General features: G+C 40.0%; 1 protein-coding gene across 8 annotated transcripts in view; it reads left to right on the top strand.

The window, feature by feature from the left end:
* The window catches only part of ADAM22 (ADAM metallopeptidase domain 22), a 192,118-nt gene that overhangs the window by 12,019 nt on the left and 159,891 nt on the right, over window positions 1–20,208 (top strand). For all 8 annotated transcript variants that reach the window (XM_074945972.1, XM_074945969.1, XM_074945967.1 and 5 more), the window contains exon 3: window positions 11,896–11,972. In XM_074945972.1, the coding sequence (XP_074802073.1) occupies window positions 11,896–11,972 (77 nt within the window). The remainder of the gene's footprint in view (window positions 1–11,895; window positions 11,973–20,208) is intronic.

Raw genomic sequence — 20,208 nt, 5'->3', positions numbered from 1 at the left:
AACCACTGGCCCAAACCCATATCCGTCACCTGGGGACGGATAACTAGGCACTGGTGGGGCTCAGCCCAACTACCTAAAAGGGCCAGCTCACCCTGTGACAGTGGATTATAGATGATATTGCCAATCTTGTATTTGCTGTTCTTGTCCTTCTGCTGAAAAGGGTCTTTTTTGATTCCTGAATAAACTTCCTTCATTCTACTTCCTAAAAACTACAAACACTGGGCCAACTGAGATTGTGCATGTGTGTGTATATCCTCTCAATAAAAACAACACAAAGGAGATCAAACAAGCTTGCATGTAATGGATGTGACATCTGAAGCTTGTCAAGCCATGAGCTAACAAATCCTCATTTTATCTATGGAAAGATTGCAGTGACCCTCTGTGGATATCTCTTCATCGGGTATCATCTCTTCTAATTTTCAATATCAACATCTTTGCTTCAAACATGACATCAGTTTGCCAGCTATGCAGATGCAAAGCTTCCAGACGGGGAAGCAATTTTGTCTGTTCTTTCCTTTTGTTTTCTCATTGTTTCTGGGATGGCTTGTAGAATTACCAGAAAACAGTTTGGAGCATGTGACACAAAGGCAGATGGGGTATGAGCCTTTGGTTTTTATGGTCACCGCTGCTCCTTGCTGGGCACTCCTGCAATCATCTTTGAAAGGAAAGGGAATCATTGGTGGCTGTGGGGAGAACTTTTTAAAGGAAGCGAGGGAGCAGTGACATGTATCATGAGCCCAAAGGAGACGAGAATTGGCTGCTTCTTTTGAGACCAAGCTTAGTGAGGTGGGGATTTTTACAGCAGGAAGTCTGAATCCTGCACAATCTTTTTGATCTTCTAGTGGGAGGACTCATCTGAGGGGAAACTTAATTTTCTGCAGAAACTTTATAGTCAAACGAAAGAGAAGGAAAAAGTAGCCGAGCGGCCTTATATCCAAGCAAACAGACCGGACTGGATCTTTTCAAACCATATTATGTGTTTGTATAATATATGTTCACCGCCACCTTCTGAAATGTTTTCTGGAATGGTAGCTAGGACAGAAAGTTCTGAAAAAGTGACTCTTGTGCTGGAAATTGAAGTTAACATCATGTCTACTAAAATGAATGATGTATATAAGTATGTGACAAAAGGTAAGCAGAAAGCAAGGGAAAACAGCCAATTAGTGATAGAATAATTTGACTAATAGAGCAAACAACAGAGCAGTTTGAAAACTGGATCCAAGCAAGGAAAGTTAGCATATTAGGCATAGCTGTTGGGACTGAGCCAATAGACAGTGCCTTTTGGTGACCTTTACAATAACTTTACTAACTGTATTTTCCTACTCCTCTGTAATGAGTGGTTTGACTCTGAAGGTGGACCCTATTATGCCTCCCTTATTCATGCTGAGTTGGGCCTTATTTCAATTAGTCTATTTGCAGAGTAAGGCATTACTCAGCATTTCTTAATCAGGATCTAGGCCAAGAGCTGACAACACATTCAGTAAGAAGGTGCTTTGAAAGTCTCTGTTACCTTAAAGTGGCTTATTCTCCAGCAAGAATAAGCACAAGTCCCTTAACTTTTTCTTTTAACTTTGATTAATTAAGAACAAGAACAAATGAATACAAAATGGCCATCAACAAGTTTAGGCTTGAAATTAGATGAAGACTTCTAACTATCAGAGGAGTGAAGTTCTGAAAAAGCCTTCCAAGGGGAGCAGTGGGGGCAAACAAACCTAGTTTGTTTCCAGGTGGAGCTTGATAAGTTTATGGAAGGGATGATATGACAAAGTTGCCTACCAAGGCATATGACCCATCTATGCCTGCTATTAGCAAATATCTTGAATGGCTGGGGATGGGACACTAGTTGGGGAGGGCTCTGAGTTACTACAGAAAATTATTTCCCAGGTGCTTGGCTGGTAGGTCTTGTCCACATGTTCAAGGTCTGACTGATTGCCATATTTCAGGTTAGGAAGGAATTTCCCCCCATGTCAGATTGGCAGAGACACTGAGGGTTTTTCATCTTCCTCTGCAGCCTGGGGCACAGGTCACTTGCTGATCTGAACTAGAGTAAATGGTGGATTTTCTGTAACTTGAAATCTTTAAATCAAGACTTGAGGACTTCAGTAACCCAGCCAGAGATTAGGGGTCTATTACAGGAGTGCCTTCATAAGGTTCTGTGACCAGTGATGTGCAGGAGGTCAAACTAGATGATCATGGTCCCTTCTGGCCTTGAAGTCTTAAAGATCAGGCCCTGTTTGCTCTGCCTCCACTTCTACGGTCTTAGAAGCCTTATCTTCAATAGGAGTCAAAATCATTTTGTATTAATATAATTATGACAATAACTAGAAGCTCTCAAACTGACCCTGGGTTAATCCTCTTGTAATATATTTCTATCTTGAAAAGTCTTCATCCAAGGCTTTGCTTTGTTCCCTACTGTTAATCTAGTACTTTATTCATCACACCATATTATCTTCTATTTCATTATTTTTTGCTTTAGCCCTTTATCTCTGGTGTGGAACCTTGTCAAAGGCACTTTGGAAAATCTAAGGGTACAACATCCACTGAATTTCCCTTATCGGTCATGGCAGTGATATATTCAAAGACATCCAGCAGATTAGATAAGCACCACTGCTCTCATACCTGAATCCTTGCCTGCTCTCCTGCTTTTCCAGAAGTTCTTCCGACAAATGCCCTAAAAAGTTTTTCCACAACAAAAGTTATGCTAATTGGTCTCAGAAGGAGATGAAAGTTATAACTAAATTAAAAAAACTATATCAATAAACTAAAGTAACTTTTCTAGACATAAGGTTGTCATGAATATAAAGTCCAATATCTCAGGATTTTCCAAAGCTAGAAGCAAGTGCTGGGTGTCTCATTAGGAAGTGGAGACTTGCCCATTTTGGTTATATAAAGCTGCCTTTTTAACTCTGGAGGGTCATGAGAAGTCTGGAATTAAACCTGTCACAGGTGCAAGACTGAATATTGCCTCACCCTAGCCCTTGGGCCACATTAATTTAGGGTGGTTGTGGGGAGAATTTCTCATTTGGGGAGGGGGAAGTGCTCTTCTGGGAGTTTATTTATTTATTATAAATGGTGACTGAATCTACTCAGTAGTCTGGAATGTTAGAAGTAGTTCTGGAAGAAGATGGATGAGTAGGCAGAGTTTAGGTGAAGTGGTCAGAGCTGCTGCTTAAAAACTGTCACCACTACCACTTAGATGTTTCCCATACAGTAGTGTTGTCCATGTGATAAACAGCATTGATCATGCAATTAACTCTGCTCCATCAGCAGTCTGTCCACTCATCTGTCTTCCCCAGGACTCATTATTTCATCCCACTGAACAGATTCTAGCAGCTTCTAATTTAATAACCACAAACAATTAAAAAACCTTTTTACTACTGGAAAGAATAGATTCCTGGCTTTCCAATGGGACATGCAGCCTTTGCTTCTAACTCTGACAGTCCCTTGGTATCATGATGTTTGTATGGAGAGAAACTATTTTAGAACTCAGGACCAGATCTTCAGCTGGTGTAAATTGGCATAGCTCTGCTGAAGCCAGTGGAGTTATGTCAATTTTCCACTAGCTGAGGAGCTGGCTGATAATGTTTCTCTCACCTCTTAGCCTAGCAGGTGTAGAGTTACAAAAATATAGTCCATAAACAAAGCAAACAAATGAAAGAAACTGTTTAAATAGCCTTTCTCATTTCTAGTTTTTCAGCAAAGTTTGTGGCATGTTTGCCACTCAGGAGTCACGAGCATCCCACACATATTCTAACTAAATCTTTACACAGCGCTAACACAGTCTCTTGTTTCTGCATTTTTGCATGGTGTCTGTTTAAGAAATTGCCATATGTATCCTGATATAGCTGTAGGTGTGACCAAAGACAGAGCTTTTGAACAGAGAGAGAGAATGACTACAGAAGTGGTAAACTGTTGTCTACAAGTATTTCAAGAGGTACTTGCTAAGAATGGTGGGGACAAGATGGAGATTTGACAGTTCCTTCAGGTGAAAACAATGAGGAGTCCTTGTGGCACCTTAGAGACTAACAAGTTTATTTGGGCATAAGCTAGCTTGTGCCCAAATAAATTTGTTAGTCTCTAAGGTGCCACAAGGACTCCTCGTTGTTTTTGCTGATACAGACTAACACGGCTACCACTCTGAAACCTTCCTTCAGGTGGTGGTATATCTGAATCCAATAATTTTACCAGATTCAGTTTTGTATGATTCTAAACATTTTAGTGAATATTAGATATTTAAAGTGGCCACCACCTCCATGTGACCTAGGGAACCACAACTGCTCCCCATTCTATTTATATTTTTTGTGTTGTATGTCATTTAAAAGACTGATTCTTTTCTTCTGAGATTTTTCTATTAGTGAAATAGGCATGTCTCTGAAGACTGGTCATCTGTGTGAAGTTTCAGGGGAGGTGACCGGATTGAATACATTGGACTAAATTCTGGTCTCAGTTGCAGCAATGAAATCACTGGATCTATTCTGGATTCATTATGGTACTTGGCCCTGCCTCAGTGGGCTGGAGTAGATGATCTCTCAAGGTCCCTTCCAGCCCTACATTTCTGTGATTGTATGATGTAACTAGGACCAGGCGTTGGCCCATACATAGAGTACTGTGTACAGTAAGCGCTTATCTATGCAAGCACTTAGTTCTGGGCAAGCTAGGGTGTAACTGTACATGGTGCACATCTGCCATGCACCGTTTGTCAGTGTGGGCCCTGCTGCAGCACATTAACAGTTCCCTAGTGCATTGTGATCTACTCCCATTTCCGAGCAGCATAGATCAAACCTATGGGTGTGCGGTAGCAGGGCCCACACTCACAATGGGCACGGCTTATTAGCATTAGTTAGTTGACAGCTCAGCTTGCCCCGAACTAAAAGTTCATGTAAACAAGCCCAAAGGTACCTTTTTAGCAGTCTGTTGTATTGATTGTATATCACCCTAAATCTAATTTAGACCCTTCAGTTTAATATCACTTGTGTCAAAACTTCCTGTAATATTTCACATAGGAATGTTGTTTTAACTTCACAATCTTTAATAAAGTCAATTGTTAACTACCCCATATTAGCTGTGTATGGCACGCAGTACTGTCTACAGAGGAGCCATCTCAGGAACTCCATGTTATGCACTCATGCAAATTTGACAACATTCTTTGGGATATGTTGTACTGCAATCATCCTAGTTTAGAGGTAGATTAATCATACTGTCTTTTTTTTTTATTTACTTGCATGCAAGCTGTTAGCTTTGTGGTTCTGGAACTTCTAGATTGTTCTAGAGCTGGAAGCACTATGCTTTTTTCATTATAATGGTGTTTTCTACTTCTGTCTCTTGTTCATATGCTGCATAGTGTGCTTCTTCCTTGTGTCAGTGGAACTCCATTTTTATGATTCAGTTGTCACATGTTGATGTGTCACATCTATGATTGCTAAAAATGTTTCAGTTTTCTGGGAAAGTTGCTTGGTTTGAGAACTGAATGACATAATTGATTATCTTGCTTCAGTGGTTGAGAAGAGCCCTTGCAGGTGCCTTTCTTGTTACCATTGCGAGAGTTAGATGGCATAAAATAATCCACTGATTTCCTTCCCTTTGGTTCTTTTGTTGTCATGTGTCTGGGAATCTGAAGTTAATTCTGTTAGCTGTTTTACCTCTTCTCTAAGCACTTCATATTGTCAAAATATGATTATTAGTAGTCTTGTTTAAAAATAATGTAGAAGCAAGTTTTTTACTTCATGCATCTTGCAGAAATATTCAGTATTATCCTGAGCCTAGGAAGCATACTGAATAGAGCTGGGTGAGAAATGGTTTTCCTGTCCCATGAGAATTTGAGATTTTAAAAATTTTCCCATTGTGCATCAGGATGGAACAGAGATTTTCACAGTTTTTTGATGGGGTGGGGGAGTGAAAGAGAGACAAACAGACACACGCACACATTATGACTGACTGAAGTACTCCAGAATAGCCAAGAGTACAGTGGTTAGGGCACTTACGTGGGATATGGAAGATCCAGGTCTGAATCAGGTAAAGCAGGGACTCCCCCGTCCCAGATGAGTGCCATAACCACTAGGCTATTGGTTCTTCTGGGGTGGGTCTCTCTCCTTCTGATTTTTGACTCAAAAATCCATCCTGAACCCGAGAGATTTTTCTTGACAAAGTTTTGTCGAACTCGATACATTCCGGCAAAAAGTTTAGCTTTAGACCAGGGGTCAGCAACCTTTCAGAAGTGGTGTGCCAAGTCTTCATTTATTCACTCTAACTTAAGGTTTCGTGTGCCAGTAATACATTTTAACGTTTTTAGGTCTCTTTCTATAGGTCTATAATATATAACTAAACTATTCTTGCATGTAAAGTAAATAAGGTTTTAAAATGTTTAAGAAGTTTCATTTAAAATTAAATTAAAATGCAGAGCCCCCCGGACCAGTGGCCAGGATCCGGGCAGTGTGAGTGCCACTGAAAATCAGCTCGTGTGCCACCTTTGGCATGTGTGCCATAGGTTGCCTACCCCTGCTTTAGATGAATTGACATTTTTTGACAAAAAATTCCAGACCAGATCTAGTACCGAATTGATTTTACTTCAGATTGTCACATGATGGACTGAGGATTTTTTTCTGTTCTTTTCTCCTCATTGATAATTTGGAATGTTGCATATTCCTTGTTTTATTACAGCGAACTGTTTCCTAAGGGATGGCTCTTGTAAGGGAGCCCTCTTTACTTCCAGTCTGTTGGAAGTAGGATTCCTCCCTCAATCCTGTGCTTGACCAATTTATAGAGAGCAGCCTCTGGTTAAAGCTATGTCCACTCTGTCAGTCGGAATGAAATATCTTTTTTCTGTTGAGTCTCTTAGAGTTCATCAACATTTCTTCTACAAACAGGATTTTGGTCCAAAATGGCCTTTTAAAAAAAACAACCCCAAGGAACTGTTGCCAAAAAAGTTTACTTTTTTGAAATGTTTCATATTGCACAGTATTGTTAACAAAAATGTTATAAAAAGCATAATCAAAATGGCTATTGAAACTCTGCATTTCCATATCTCAACATGTTTGGGTTTCTTTTAAGTTTATGAGTTTTGGATAACTGCAACATCCGTGTAATGTTTTACTTTAAATTATCGATACCTACTCTTACCTTAACATCATTTTAACATTTTAGGTTTTGTCTGGGAATACTAGTGGTCAAGGGTCAGCTCTAGTGTCCAATAGCATAGTAATTGCATATCTCAGATACATGTTAGGGGGAGGAAATTTTCCAGACCAGATCAATATGGCACAGTATTCTTAACAGTTAAAAAAAATTTCCAAACAACAAACCCTCATGCCTCTCATAGTTGCCATTCCATTACTATGAAATTAGCCATGGGCGATGTAATTGTGTAATGACATACGAAATAATCAGTTTTGTCTCCCACAAAGAAACTAACAATTGTGAAAGTTTGCCCATTGTTAAGAATTTGAAATGCGCTCTAGAATGCTCTTTGAATTTAATAGTATAGTAATGAACAGCTAACAGCATAGATCTTTGTACAGCAGTTGCAGGTGTATAAACAGATTCAAAATGACTGAATGGTTTGCTGAAGTGAGAGATTAGCAAACATGCCTCCGTGGAACAACCAGACAATTAAACAAAAAAAGATGAGGAACATATTTTGGCCTCTAGCAGATAAATAGGTTCTTGGACCATCATTTTCTGATGGAGGAATTGCCAAAAAAAGGTGGCAAAATCCAACTGGAAAAGAGGGCATTTGGAACACAAATCAGGAGCATATACTGCTGGCTGAGAACTGAAAAAGGAATGCAAACTTGTTGATTTGCTACAGATAATTTTGATAATCCAGGGGGTGCTAGTAGCTGCAATGGCAAACAAGAGAGGGACATGGTACCAGGTCTGGGTTTCTCTAAACTCCTTGGGTTCCAATCTTAGAACTCTTGGGGACCACAGATGTAATGGTGGAATCTTGGGTTGAACATAAAATGCAAACTGGGAACTACTGCAAGGCATCAGTAGTAACCCCACAGCATAGCACTGGAAAATGGAGAATATGGGCACATCAAAGTCACCTAAAAAATTATGTCACCACTTCAGTTCTATTGCATAACAAAGAGAGAATTGAAGGGGTTTTGAACAATTTTGCTTTAGGCAGACTCAGTGAAGGCTTCAGAATAATTCTAAATATCCTGAAAACCCTATAATTTTAAAGTTTCAGAATAGCTCCCACTCTCCTGATATTGACTAATTTTACATGAAAGGGATTATTATAAAAATTGTAGCACTTCACATTTTTTTAAAGGTTGTAATGCAATAAATAAGTCACAACATGAAGACTGTGTGTATTATATATACATATTTGTGTGTAACTTGTATGTGTAGAAGTGTGTGTGTATAAAAATATGCATGCAATGCCTGGAATCTCATAATTAGACAAATTTCAGACTAGAAGTTAGCTACATATTTTTAACAGTGAGGTAATTAACCATTGGAACAATTTACTTAGGGATGGGATAAATTCTCTGTCACTTGAAGTCTTTACATCAAGATCATATGTCTTTTTCTAAAAGATCTGCTCTAGCTCTGTGAGAAATAAAAGGCTTGATGGAGGAATCAGCTCATGACATTCTATGGCCTGTGTTATGCAAGAGGTCAGACTAAATGATCATAATGATCTTGTGTCTTTTGGCCTTAAAATCTATAAATATGTAAATTGTATGTATAAAAAGATATCCATAAAAAGGCACCTTGGCAGCTCCATAGTTAATTTTACATTGGATCTTACACCTAAAGCAGGATTTAAATTCCTGGGATTTATATGCACATACATTTCATTACCAAAACTGGACCGTTTTGAAGAGAAGGTCCAATCTGAGTTATCTCTCAAACTTCCGCTGGATTCAGCAGTACTTCTGATCTTCTAAGCACTTTAAAAAAAAATCACCCCATTTTTAAAATTTGTATTTAGGGTCCACATTTTTGGGGAACCCCTGTCATTTGTGTTAATACTCTTACACTGAACTTCCCATATTAGTGAACTAGAACAAAATACCCATGCAGCGTACTTTAACAAATAAGCTTGCAGACCAAAAAGGTGTAATTCCCTTTACTTATCATGTTTTCCTATTCCACCAGGGAGACTGATGGCGAATGTGTCTCCACTATATATTTCCCGGCATGGAAAAGATAAGGTGATGCCTGTGAGAACTTGATCCTGGTAGCTCATTGTGGCTGCGAGTAGCACAGGGAACTTGGGAGCAGTTCAGTGCTTCAAGAGAAGTAGACTAGGAAAGATAGGAGAGTCCTAGTGCTGTGAACTCTACCAGGTGTAATGTCTCCCTGCATTCCAAAGTCAAGGAGTAGGCAAGGCTACCGGGCCTTCATCCCTTCTTAATCCTTCAGGAATCTTTTTGTAAAATAATGTTGACTTTCTGGAGAGGGAGGTTCAGGGGCTCTGGTCCTTTCCTCTTCCTTCAGCTGAGCTTTCCTTCTGTTCCTCATCTGCTATGCAGATGGGGATGTTTCTCCAGGTCCCTGGGAGTAGCTACCATTGGAGGAGATCCCATTTTTTCCCTACCAATCTCCTTCTAAGGGCATCAGCCAGCTTGAATTTTTGTTCTCAGTGCAGTTAGTGCTGCTCTGACCTTGCTGATGATATCATTAGCAACTGATAGTACTGAGGAGAGCTTCTCCCTACGAAAGAGGGTGGACCCTTGGGAGCCCCTGAACAGACTAAACTAACTTTCCTCTTCTTAAAGCCAAGGAAGATTGGCTTGTTCCTCTCCACAGCTCTAACCAGGCAGCATCCGCCAGAAAGCCTTTCCAGGAGGATTTTCTCTGTAGTTTTTTGGGCCACCTTCCCTATTTTTTCCTTTTCAAAGCTTTTACCAGCCTCAGAGCTGGTTGCACTATTTTGTCGGTACAGACATGACGGATTGGGTTTCAAATTGTGTCCTACTGTACTTCACTGTCTTCCTTCCCTCTTTATGCTGAGAGCTTACTGAACAGCTTTTTCTCAACGCATGACCTTCCAGTGTGAACGGAGCACTCACGGCGCCCAGTATAGCTGCCCAGGCATTTCTTTTCGTGGACCCCTTTGTGGAAGTGACGTACCTCTGCGCCTTGTAGAAGGGAGCGACGTGTGTTACAGGCTAACTTTCCTATTATCACAACCCCATTTATGAAATGTAAAAATCTATTGGGCCCAATTCTGGTCTGGCTACTTTGTTCTGCAAAGTAGCCCCAAAGCTGGCTTATCTGCCTCTGTGAGGATTCCACTTGTATACGCGGGGTACCTGGGTGGCACAGATATGGCATATGTCCCTAGGCCACAACAGCCTCTACTATCTCAGGCATAGGGGTGTTCCTGAGCGGAAAGGGCGCAATCTCCAGGTGCTGAAAGACACTTGGGTCAATGGGCAGATGACCATCAATTAGGACAAACTTGAGGCTTCTGTAAATTACTGGACTGGACTGGACCAACCCCAGTATTGAGAAGCATGAAAAAATGGCCTTTGCTTCCACACCTTTGGAGTGAGTTGTGCAGGCCATCCCAACTGACTGCCAGTAAATCCTTGGTAACCTCTGCACTAGCCTGAATTGCATTTATTTACAGAAATGTATTATGGGGGTTTTTTAAAGAAAAAATAGTACTTTTTTAATCCCTCGGCCTATAAAGCCATTAAATCCCTTTGACTTAGTTACTACAAGTCCAATTGTACAGGGTTCAGGGGGAAAGAAGAATTGCAACTAATTTAAAACTCCTCCAAAGTGGTCTAAAAAGATCTTTTTATTTAAACAAAAATCAGTTTTGCAGTTTAGTTTCTTGGGACTTTTAGGACTAGAAGCATGTGCTCTGTGTCCCATTGGAAAACTGGGAATTTTCCTTTTCTAATGGAGAGCGGGGGAAGGCTCCCATTTCTAGCTCTGTAGGCTGTGAGACATCAGACCTTACACATGTCATTGAGTAGGACTAAATATTAGACTAGTGCAGTTTTGGTGGTAATGAAGGAAGGATACATTTGGCTAGGAGAGAAGGAATGAGACTTCTCTAGCACATTGTTTGTTTAGGTTTTTTTAAATGGCAGCTCTTTGTAGCTGCTCAGGGATTTGGAATGTTGGAAGTTGTTCTGGCAGAGATGGATTAGTGGGTAGAATGTAAGTGAGGCGGCCAGAAATCACTTGATAAATGTAGCTGACCGTATGGTTTAGCAATTTATCACACTGTTATCACTCCTATGTATGTGCTTAGGAGTGAAAATTCCATGGATCAAGAAGATCAAGGGTTTGATCCTGCAAGGTGCTGAGTACCTTCCATCTCCATATAATTTCAGTGAGGGTTGAGGGTGTTTAGACCACACCACAATGAAGCAGTTTAACCAAGTTAGCGTGCTTCATATTAGCAGCTGTCAAGCTATTCTCCACAGATTTGTCTACAGATCCAGGTGCCATCTAGATGGTTAGTCAGGGAAGGTTGGCTTGTGGTGTTTTTACCTTTCTGTTGAGAATATGAATTCCAAAGAAAGGTATTGTGTCCTGCAGTTCCTGTGGATCAACAGTGATATAACATGAGACAAATAACACCCCAGTACAGGATGCTGCATCGAAAACTCCTACCTGCAGAGATGCTAAGTTTGACAATAGGTTGTAAAGGTAGAAATTTATTAAAGGGAATATTGCCTTTATTTATTTGGGTTTATTATCCTGCTACTTCTCCATCTTGAATAAAATCAGATAATATAGTAAAAAAAATCCATTATTCAACATATTTGTACACTAAACAGTACGATTTTTCCCTGGGTTAATGGCGTATTGATGCTTAGTACTTTTATTTCGTTTTTGTCTGTATTATGTTCTCAAATCTATGTGATGCATTTTTATGTAGCAGACTGCTAACACATTCCAATCTTTTTAACGTTGCAGTCCACTCATGTTGCCCGAGCCAGCTTCCAGGTTGATGCATTTGGGTCATCATTCATTCTAGATGTAATGCTAAACCAGTAAGTATTGACTGTCTTTTATTTTGTATTTGTAAAGTGCCTAGCACAATGGGATGCCTATTTTGGTGCTACTGTAATACCAGTAATAAATAATATTGGTATGTATCTAGTCGATTTGAAATAGTATTTTTTTTCTTGCTTTGTCAAATATCTCTGTATATTTTGGCATATTTTCAAATATTGCTACTTATTAAGAACCTTATTGTAAGATGTTTTGTAAGATATAAATATTATTATTTAGTCTGCAATTCTACAATTGATAGTGTGCAGGCAAACTGCTGAAGCCCATTGGACAAAGAGCTACTGAAAATTGGTAGCTATTTGCTTTTTAATCCCTGCATATATTATGTTAGAGGTCCACTAATAACACTTATAGCTAGTTGTTGAAAGCCTAAGGTGAATGGTGTAAATGATGTTTCTGCAGATAAGTTCCTCATCTTTTGAGAAAAGAGAAGCATTATAAGACATTAGCATAGTGAATTTCAGACTAAAGAAAGTGATTGAACAATAGCAAACTTATAAATTAAACTTGATACTTAATTCTGATACAACAGATTTATTGTGGAAAATTCTCATTTGACAAAATTGAAACATTTCAGGTGAACGTATCAATATGGTAGAAATTTGACAAAAATTGATACATTTAAATTTGATAAGGTTGAAGCACTTCATTTAGACTTTTATGTTCTATCATAAGAGTAAGGGTTTACAGAAAGTTTATATTGTTTAAAAGCATTATACAATGCATGAAGATCAACCTTCTACAGAACAGAAGTAGCATATATTGTGTGTGTATGTGTGTGCATATGTATGTACATATAAAGGTGCACATGTACAGATAACATAGGGTGAAAACTTGGCTCCATTGAAGCCAATGGAAAAATTCCCATTGACTTCAGTAGGCTCAGGATTTCAGGGGTAGTGTCAGCCTGAGGATTGTCTAATAAGAAGAAATCAAATATTAATAGTATTTGGAAAGATAAGCAGAGGACATTTTTTTACTATGAACTTCTTCAATAGCTCTTTCTATTAAAGTTATGTGTTTACTCTTTATGGAAATATGCTGTACATTTAAATATTTAAACTATTTAAAATTAAGCTTATTTTAGGATAGGATCCATTTTTTTCCCCTACAGGGGTCAGATTGTGCTACCTATTTTTCCTTAAAGGGCATTCAATGAGCATTGGAACTGGCCTAATGTGAGTAGCGCTGCCACAATCCAGTCCTAAGAGATGAACTTCAATGTTTTTCAAAATCTAAAAATCTATTCTCTCTCAAACCAGTAATATAATGTAAATGAAATTCTGTCCCCAGTTTCCCCCATGTAGTGATGAAAATGAAAGTGCTATTTGGCCTGTAATATGACATTTTATGCAAGGTTTCAAAAGGGCTTCTGGAATTGTATTTGCTTATGCACAAATTTTATCAAATAAAAGGAAGGACTAAGGATGCCAGAACAATGTGGAAAATGTATTTTTAATGTATGTCCCCAGGAACAGATGTTATATTCACAATGATACATATTTTGTCTTTACTATAATTAGAGTGAGTTCTTGCTTTTATTTCCAAACTTGTATATTACATTTCTATGGCAGCATCAGACTTTTATGTATGAAAAATAAAAACTTTTCTGAGGGGTTTGGGAGAGGAATGTCAATTTTGTGTATGCAAAATTTGTGGACAGAGTTTTGGAAGCCAGTTTGGAAACTTGGCTCTCTTTAACAAGGGCCCTCTTGGCCCTTGGAGGGGAGGGATAGCTCAGGGGTTTGAGCATTGGCCTGCTAAATCCAGGGTTGTGAGTTCAATCCTTGAGGGGGCCATTTAGGCATCTGGGGCAAAAATTAGGGATTGGTCCTGCTTTGAGCAGGGGGTTGGACTAGATGACCTCCTGTGGTCCCTTCCAATCCTGATATTCTATGATTCTATGATAACAATATATTTGAAAATCAGTTGCCTGTCAAGACAAGTTAGAGATTAGTTTCCTCTTCACTGATACCTAAAACAGTGCTGATGCAGGCATGTGTTGGTGGCATCATTAACTCTTGCTGGCCCTGGTATTTTGGGGAGTGTCAAGGAGATAATTTTGTCTCCTCCAAGCCCCCACAAACTTTTGGGGTTACATTAATTTAAATTAGTAGGTGGTAGGAAGGGGCAATTTTTGAAGCCTCTTTCGGTCTCCTCTGTTCCAGAAAACATGGATCTTATCTGCCTTTGCTCAGATGCCTTGGTGTTGGGAGCAGTATAAAAAAACCTGGATAGGTCTGTGCATCACAACCATCATCTGAAAACTGTAGACAATTCTCCAGCTAAGCTAGAGGTCTTGGGGCTACTTCTTCCTTGTTACCCAAGGGTTTAGTATGGATTCTGGTGATTTTGGGGTTATATTCTATTTTTTTCTCTAGTTAATTAACTATACATAATGTGCAGTAGCCGCTGGTAGAAATATGTATTCACAATTGTGATTCCATTCTGTTCCCCAAAAGAAATAAGAGGTCATCGGGGAAATAAAATAAAGGAACATAAATTGATTCAATAAAATTCACTAGCTTAACAGTTTGGATATTTTCTTGCATTCGTTCCCTTCTCCCATTTTTCATCCCCTGCTTTTTCTTTCTGTACCTCTACAGATTCATTGTATACATCTTCATATCATTTTCTCATTTCTGATTACTGTTTTTTCTGTTTTTTCATTACTATCTTTCCTTTCTCCCTTGTTTGTCTGTTTCTTTATTTGAAAATCACCATTTCCTTTTCTCTATTTTGTCTGTTTATATTTGCCCCATTCCTTCTCATCCATGCCCTGATACCCTCCCTCCTATTATCTTGTGTCTTCCCCTTGCTCTCATCTGTATTCCATTGTCTCTTCACATTCCAGCATCTTTATCTCTCCCCCTCAATCTTTTGAAGGTTCCTATATTTCTCTCTCTCTTCCCCTCCCCCCACGACAGCCCTGTCTCTTCCTCCCCACCCCAAATGTTTATACACTGAATATCCTCTCCCCTTCTGGCTTCTGCATATGATGCTTCCTGGCAACCTCTACTCTCACAAGTGTTCACCCACCTTTCCCCTTATCCTTTGCATTGCCTCCTCACCCCTCCCAGAGTGGCTGCCACTGTTGAATCTGGGAGTAAGGGGAAGCAGGGCCCCCTGTTCCTTTGCCTCCTCCACCCCCCACATCATTTGTCAGCAACTACAGGCCAAGCTGGCTCCTCCGCTTTGTTGCCCCACCCCTTGTAGCTGGAGACCATTTCTGTAGCTCAGAAGAAGAACTGGATTAGCTGTGAACAGCTGAGAAGGAGTTTGTGGAATCCTTTCACCACTAGTGAAAATCTTGGTGCCCCTCCCCACAAAAGTAGAGTTCAGTCTGGGCTCCTTCCCCTCCATCAAAAAATAGGAACTGATGGCCATGGGCTTCAAAAGCCCCAAAGCACAGCCTTGGTTGGCTCTAGTGTGGCTCATGAGTAATCACTGTTTTTTAGAAAGAATTACTCAGTCAGCTGTCAACCATGGAGCTTTCTTTATATTTTGAAGGTGATCTCTGCAACAAAAAGGGCTAGAAACACACATTTAAAAATACAAACAAAAACAGATAGGGACTGGCATGTGAAGGGTTGCTAAAAATTGAGGGCCCTGAATGTGTGTGGGTGTTGACCAGTCTTTTGAACAGGAAAGTGAAAGAGGAAAAAATTTTGCAATGTTTTGTTATAACATGTTGATTTACTTCAGAATTTAAATCTGTGTGCATATGGTGTTTATTGTGAATCTGGAGCAGTTTTAAAATGCATTTTCGTTCATATGTAATAAATGTGCCTTCCTACATGAAATAAACTGAATGTTATGAATAGAGGGTTTGGGGCTGAAAATCAGAAGTTTGATGTAGGTTTCTGTGCAGTCAATGTTTTTTCCACTGTATAATTTTTTTTTAGTTGCAATAATATCTTTACAGTACGCTTTAATAAAATACCGTGTCTCTTTCAAGTTTGTCTGTTTAGCCTGCTAAAGCATTTATGAAGAAGCTTTCAGGCTAAACTAGCTGTGTTTTTAAAAGGTTCAGTCCCTCAGGCAAGAGTTAGAAATGCATTAGTGGCATCAGTGTTTTATGATACCGTTGCCTCTTATGCATTCATTCCATGGTTGTTGTCATTATTGTTTTTTTCAGTGTTATCAAATCAAATCTCAGAATTCACTGTTAGTGGTGGTATCACAGTGCTGCTCTAGGCTTCCCTACTTCAGAGCACATCTAAATCTGGCGATCAACCCAGAATCATGTGTGAGATGCATAACAATTAAGTGTGCTTGTTTTTTTTGTTCCTTTTCCTTCAAGTTTGTGAAGCTTGGTTGGCATCTAGTGAAATGGGTATTTCTTAATTTATGCCGAATATTTCTGTTAAAATAGTTAATGTGACCATTTATACTTCCAAGTTAGTTTGTAATGATATCATTAAGTAAGAAATTGGATCGGAAAATCAATCAATATTTGAGTCTGAAGCATTTCTAGTCTTGTGAAGCAGGGTGTCATGTGCTATGTGGGGCAGCCAGCAAAACCTTGGTTTGCTCTCTCCCTCTCCCCCCAAACTTTTGGGCATCTGTCTAAGGTGTCAGATTTGGCCCAACCCAATCTGCTGTGCTAGGCCTTTTAGGAAGGGGGCGGCAGCTTGTCTTGAGTAGCCTCTTGCACTACCGCTGCTCTCTGCACTGCTGGTCAGGAAACTGCAGCGGTGGCCTGGATTGGAGCTGAATGTGGAGTGACAAAGCCCTGATTCCTGGCCTCCTAGGCCAATCATTGGTGAGATCCCCACCATAAACCCCATCCACCTGTCTGCCCTCCTCCGGGATGGGACGGGCCCACCAACCTACCACAAGCAGCCACAGCCTCAGCAGGGAGGCATAAGTGGGGGTTCCTGACATAACTTTGTCCCCCCCAGCCTCCTTCCAGAATTTTTCTGAAGTGACCCGTTGCTGTGAAGCACATACATCTGCCTTACAAGAACTGAGCCATAGTGTATCATCTGTTTATGGGGAGCTAATCTGTCACAGAATGGATTAAAAAAAGCTCATTAACTGGATGGGAAGGGGACAGCTATAAGATTGTTCTACAGAACAGTAAATAGGATTATCTATAGCAAGATTAGTGATTGAGAGTTCAAAATGTGGAGGGATTCTCTGAGGGGAAGTACATGGAAAGCTTAGAAAAGGGGAGTAGAGACACCTCATTCAGTACATTTTCTTTAGTATACATATAACCGCAAAGTAAGAATTTTATTTACCTTTCATACTCAGAAAAAAAACAAAACAAAAAAGCCATAGGTGTTTTTTTAAAGCTGGAGAAGGACTAAATGAGGTGGATTGCATGGAGTGTGTGAGCTTTACCCCTCCAGCCCATCTTAGGCCATGTCTGCGCTACCAGCTAACTTGGCACTGCTATGATTGATGCAGTGGTGTCGATTTAGCAGGTCTGGTGAAGATATGCTAGGTTGATAGCAAAGCAGTCTCCCATCGACTGTTGTATTCCATCTGCCTGACAAGAGTAAGGTAAGTCGGCGGAAGACACCGCTGTAAGTTGACCTAAGTTATGTCGACTTCCATTATGTAACTTACGTAACTGAAGTAGTGTAATTTAGGTCAATTTACAGCTGTAGTGTAGACCAGGCCTTAGAAAAAGCACAGGTGCCTGCTGACTTAAAATGCAATGGTGGAAAATCTCAACAGTGGGTGTTGTGTGAACGTACCGGTCGTCACAAGACTTGGGGTGCAGATCTCTACTTTAGCCAGCACCATCTCCATTAGAGGCTTTAAAAGCCTGTCTTAGAAGCAAGCCATCATTGTATAGGCAGCCTGTATAAAGATGAAGGGTTTGTCTTTATATGGTCATGATAACCCACATGCAGAAGGTCGCTATGTTTTGAACAAACTGAAAGTTATAGTAATATGTGTATTATCACTATTATTTACTAGTGTGGGGATTATTTACAGTGATGGGATATGGCCATACCTCTTCTCTGCCATTACCTCTTCTTTGAGACATTGTTTGCTCCCAGAGGGCACCAAGGGACCAGTCCCTGCATTCCCCTGAGCACCCGGATGGCAGTTATAACAGGTCATTGAGCAGGTTGTGCAAGAGGAGAGAGAGAGGAGAGAGGATCCTTGCACTCTCCCCTCACCTGTGCACTCATGTGGGGCTCTGTTATATCCTGGCCATAAATCTAGAGTAAGATACTAAAATCAGTGGCATTGCTGTGTGTAATGGAAAGCAGAATGTTTTCTTGGGCTCCTGTATGAGATTAAGATGGGCCAGCAGCAGGGAGGCTGATCTGGGACTTAGAAGACTGGGTTCAGTTCCTTGCTACACCAGAGACTTTCTGTGTGACCTTGGACAAGTCACTTAGCTTGTTTGTGCCTCAGTTCCCCATCTTGTAAAATGGGGATTATAGCACTTCCCTACCTCACTGAGGTGGTACGAAAACAAATACATTTAAGATTGTGAAGTGCTCAGATATTACAGTAATGGGGTCTATCTGAGGGTCACAATTCAGGGCAGCTGCACCTGTATTTCCCCTCAGTGGTTCATCAAGGGCACCCACTCTTGGCTTTCAGCTCCCCAGCTGTTGCCTCTCTTGGGTGGAGACACATGTCCATCTCTCTTCTGACTGCAGTATTCCCAGGCTGGACAGTTCCCTGCCTTCATTGTGTCATTCCCAGCACAGATAGGTTGCCCTAGGACACCTGCCTGCTTTCTCTTCAGAGACAGGTAACAGTGTAATTGCTACAGATATATACTATTACACAGCTCTCTCTAAGCAAGCCTACTTTATTCTTAAGGTACAAAGCATTACAGAGAAAACATAAAAACAATAAAAGAACCTACATGCATGCTAATAAGCTTACCAGAGCTCATCCTAACTCTCACATGGGCTCTGGCAAGTGCAGTCTTTTAATACACTACCCTAGGGGCATCCTTGTGGTTACAAGTTCATCAGAGCTTCAGCTTAGAATTGGCACCCAATATTATAGGGCCTCAGTTTGCCAAGACCTTGAAATCCTTCTCTAAGAATTGGGGCCCTTCATGGACCAGAGGTTCTGTCTATTTGCTGGATCAGGAAGTAGGCCTTAGGTCAGCCTAAACTCTGGCTTTTTATCCAAAGCCTGAGAGAATCCAGTTTGAACTAGAATATTTGTATCTCCGCAGGCTGATAACTGAGAAAGTTCATTACCGTCCTCCCACTAGAGAGGGTACATACAATTCCATAATAACACATAGGCCATTGCATGTTTAATACTATTCTCCCAGAGGTGTTAACTCTAATTCAATAAGTTTTAACTTAACTCAGTAAAGTTTATCTTAATCCATAAGGTTTGCTCAGTATATTGCAGAATATTGTCCATCTGTCACAATAAGTACTTAAGACAGATATGCAGAGAACAAACACTGCTCGTAAGAGATGAGGATAACTGGAACAAGAAAGATATTTTGAAACAAGGCTCAAAGTCACCTTGCAGACTGTAGAGTATAAAATAAAACTGCATTAGAAATCAATAACAACAATAAAACATGGGATGTGAAGCACTGAACAAGTATATTGTCACCAAATGTTTTTTTCTTTTAATTTATCGCCAAACATACAAAGTCATAGCAGCATTCACTAAATAACAATTAAAAAGACATTTGGAATTTTTAATGTTTAACTTCAGTTATTGTTAATGGCACTTAGAAGGTAAATAGCACTACAGTAACTAAAAGCCCATTCAAACCACCAAACAAATTTTTGTAGTCTGTGATGAGAGAGAGAGACAAATATTGCACATTCCAAGTGGGAATATTTCTTATGGGAACATATTTCAACCAAGGTTTTGCAATCCTATGTCAGATCATAAGCTTCATTTAAAAACAAAACAAAACAAAATGAAAGACAATTTAAAAGCCAAAAGCCAGGTTTTTTTCCCTATGAGAAGACAAGCTGCTAAAACCTTCTTGAAATTTGTATTGGCAACTAGTCACTAATATTATTATAAAGGTGTCGTGTAAACCATGAATGAAAAATTTCTAAGAGTGCCCTGAATCAAAAACTTTTGCACACATGCAACTCAGATGGATATGGGCGCTGACATGTGCAAAGGTATACCAGTTCTCTACAGGTAAGTCTTTATAGTATATCCCCACTCTTGAGTCTTCACCTACAGCACTTGTGAAGCAGTTAAGTGATTTCAGACTGTGTGCTATCGTCCACGCCTGGGTGC

This window comes from Natator depressus, chromosome 2, assembly GCF_965152275.1.
Source record: "Natator depressus isolate rNatDep1 chromosome 2, rNatDep2.hap1, whole genome shotgun sequence".
NCBI classification, from domain to species: domain Eukaryota; kingdom Metazoa; phylum Chordata; order Testudines; family Cheloniidae; genus Natator; species Natator depressus.
The sequence above is the reverse complement of the archived record's forward strand: the minus strand, read 5'-3'. Positions and strand labels throughout refer to the sequence as shown.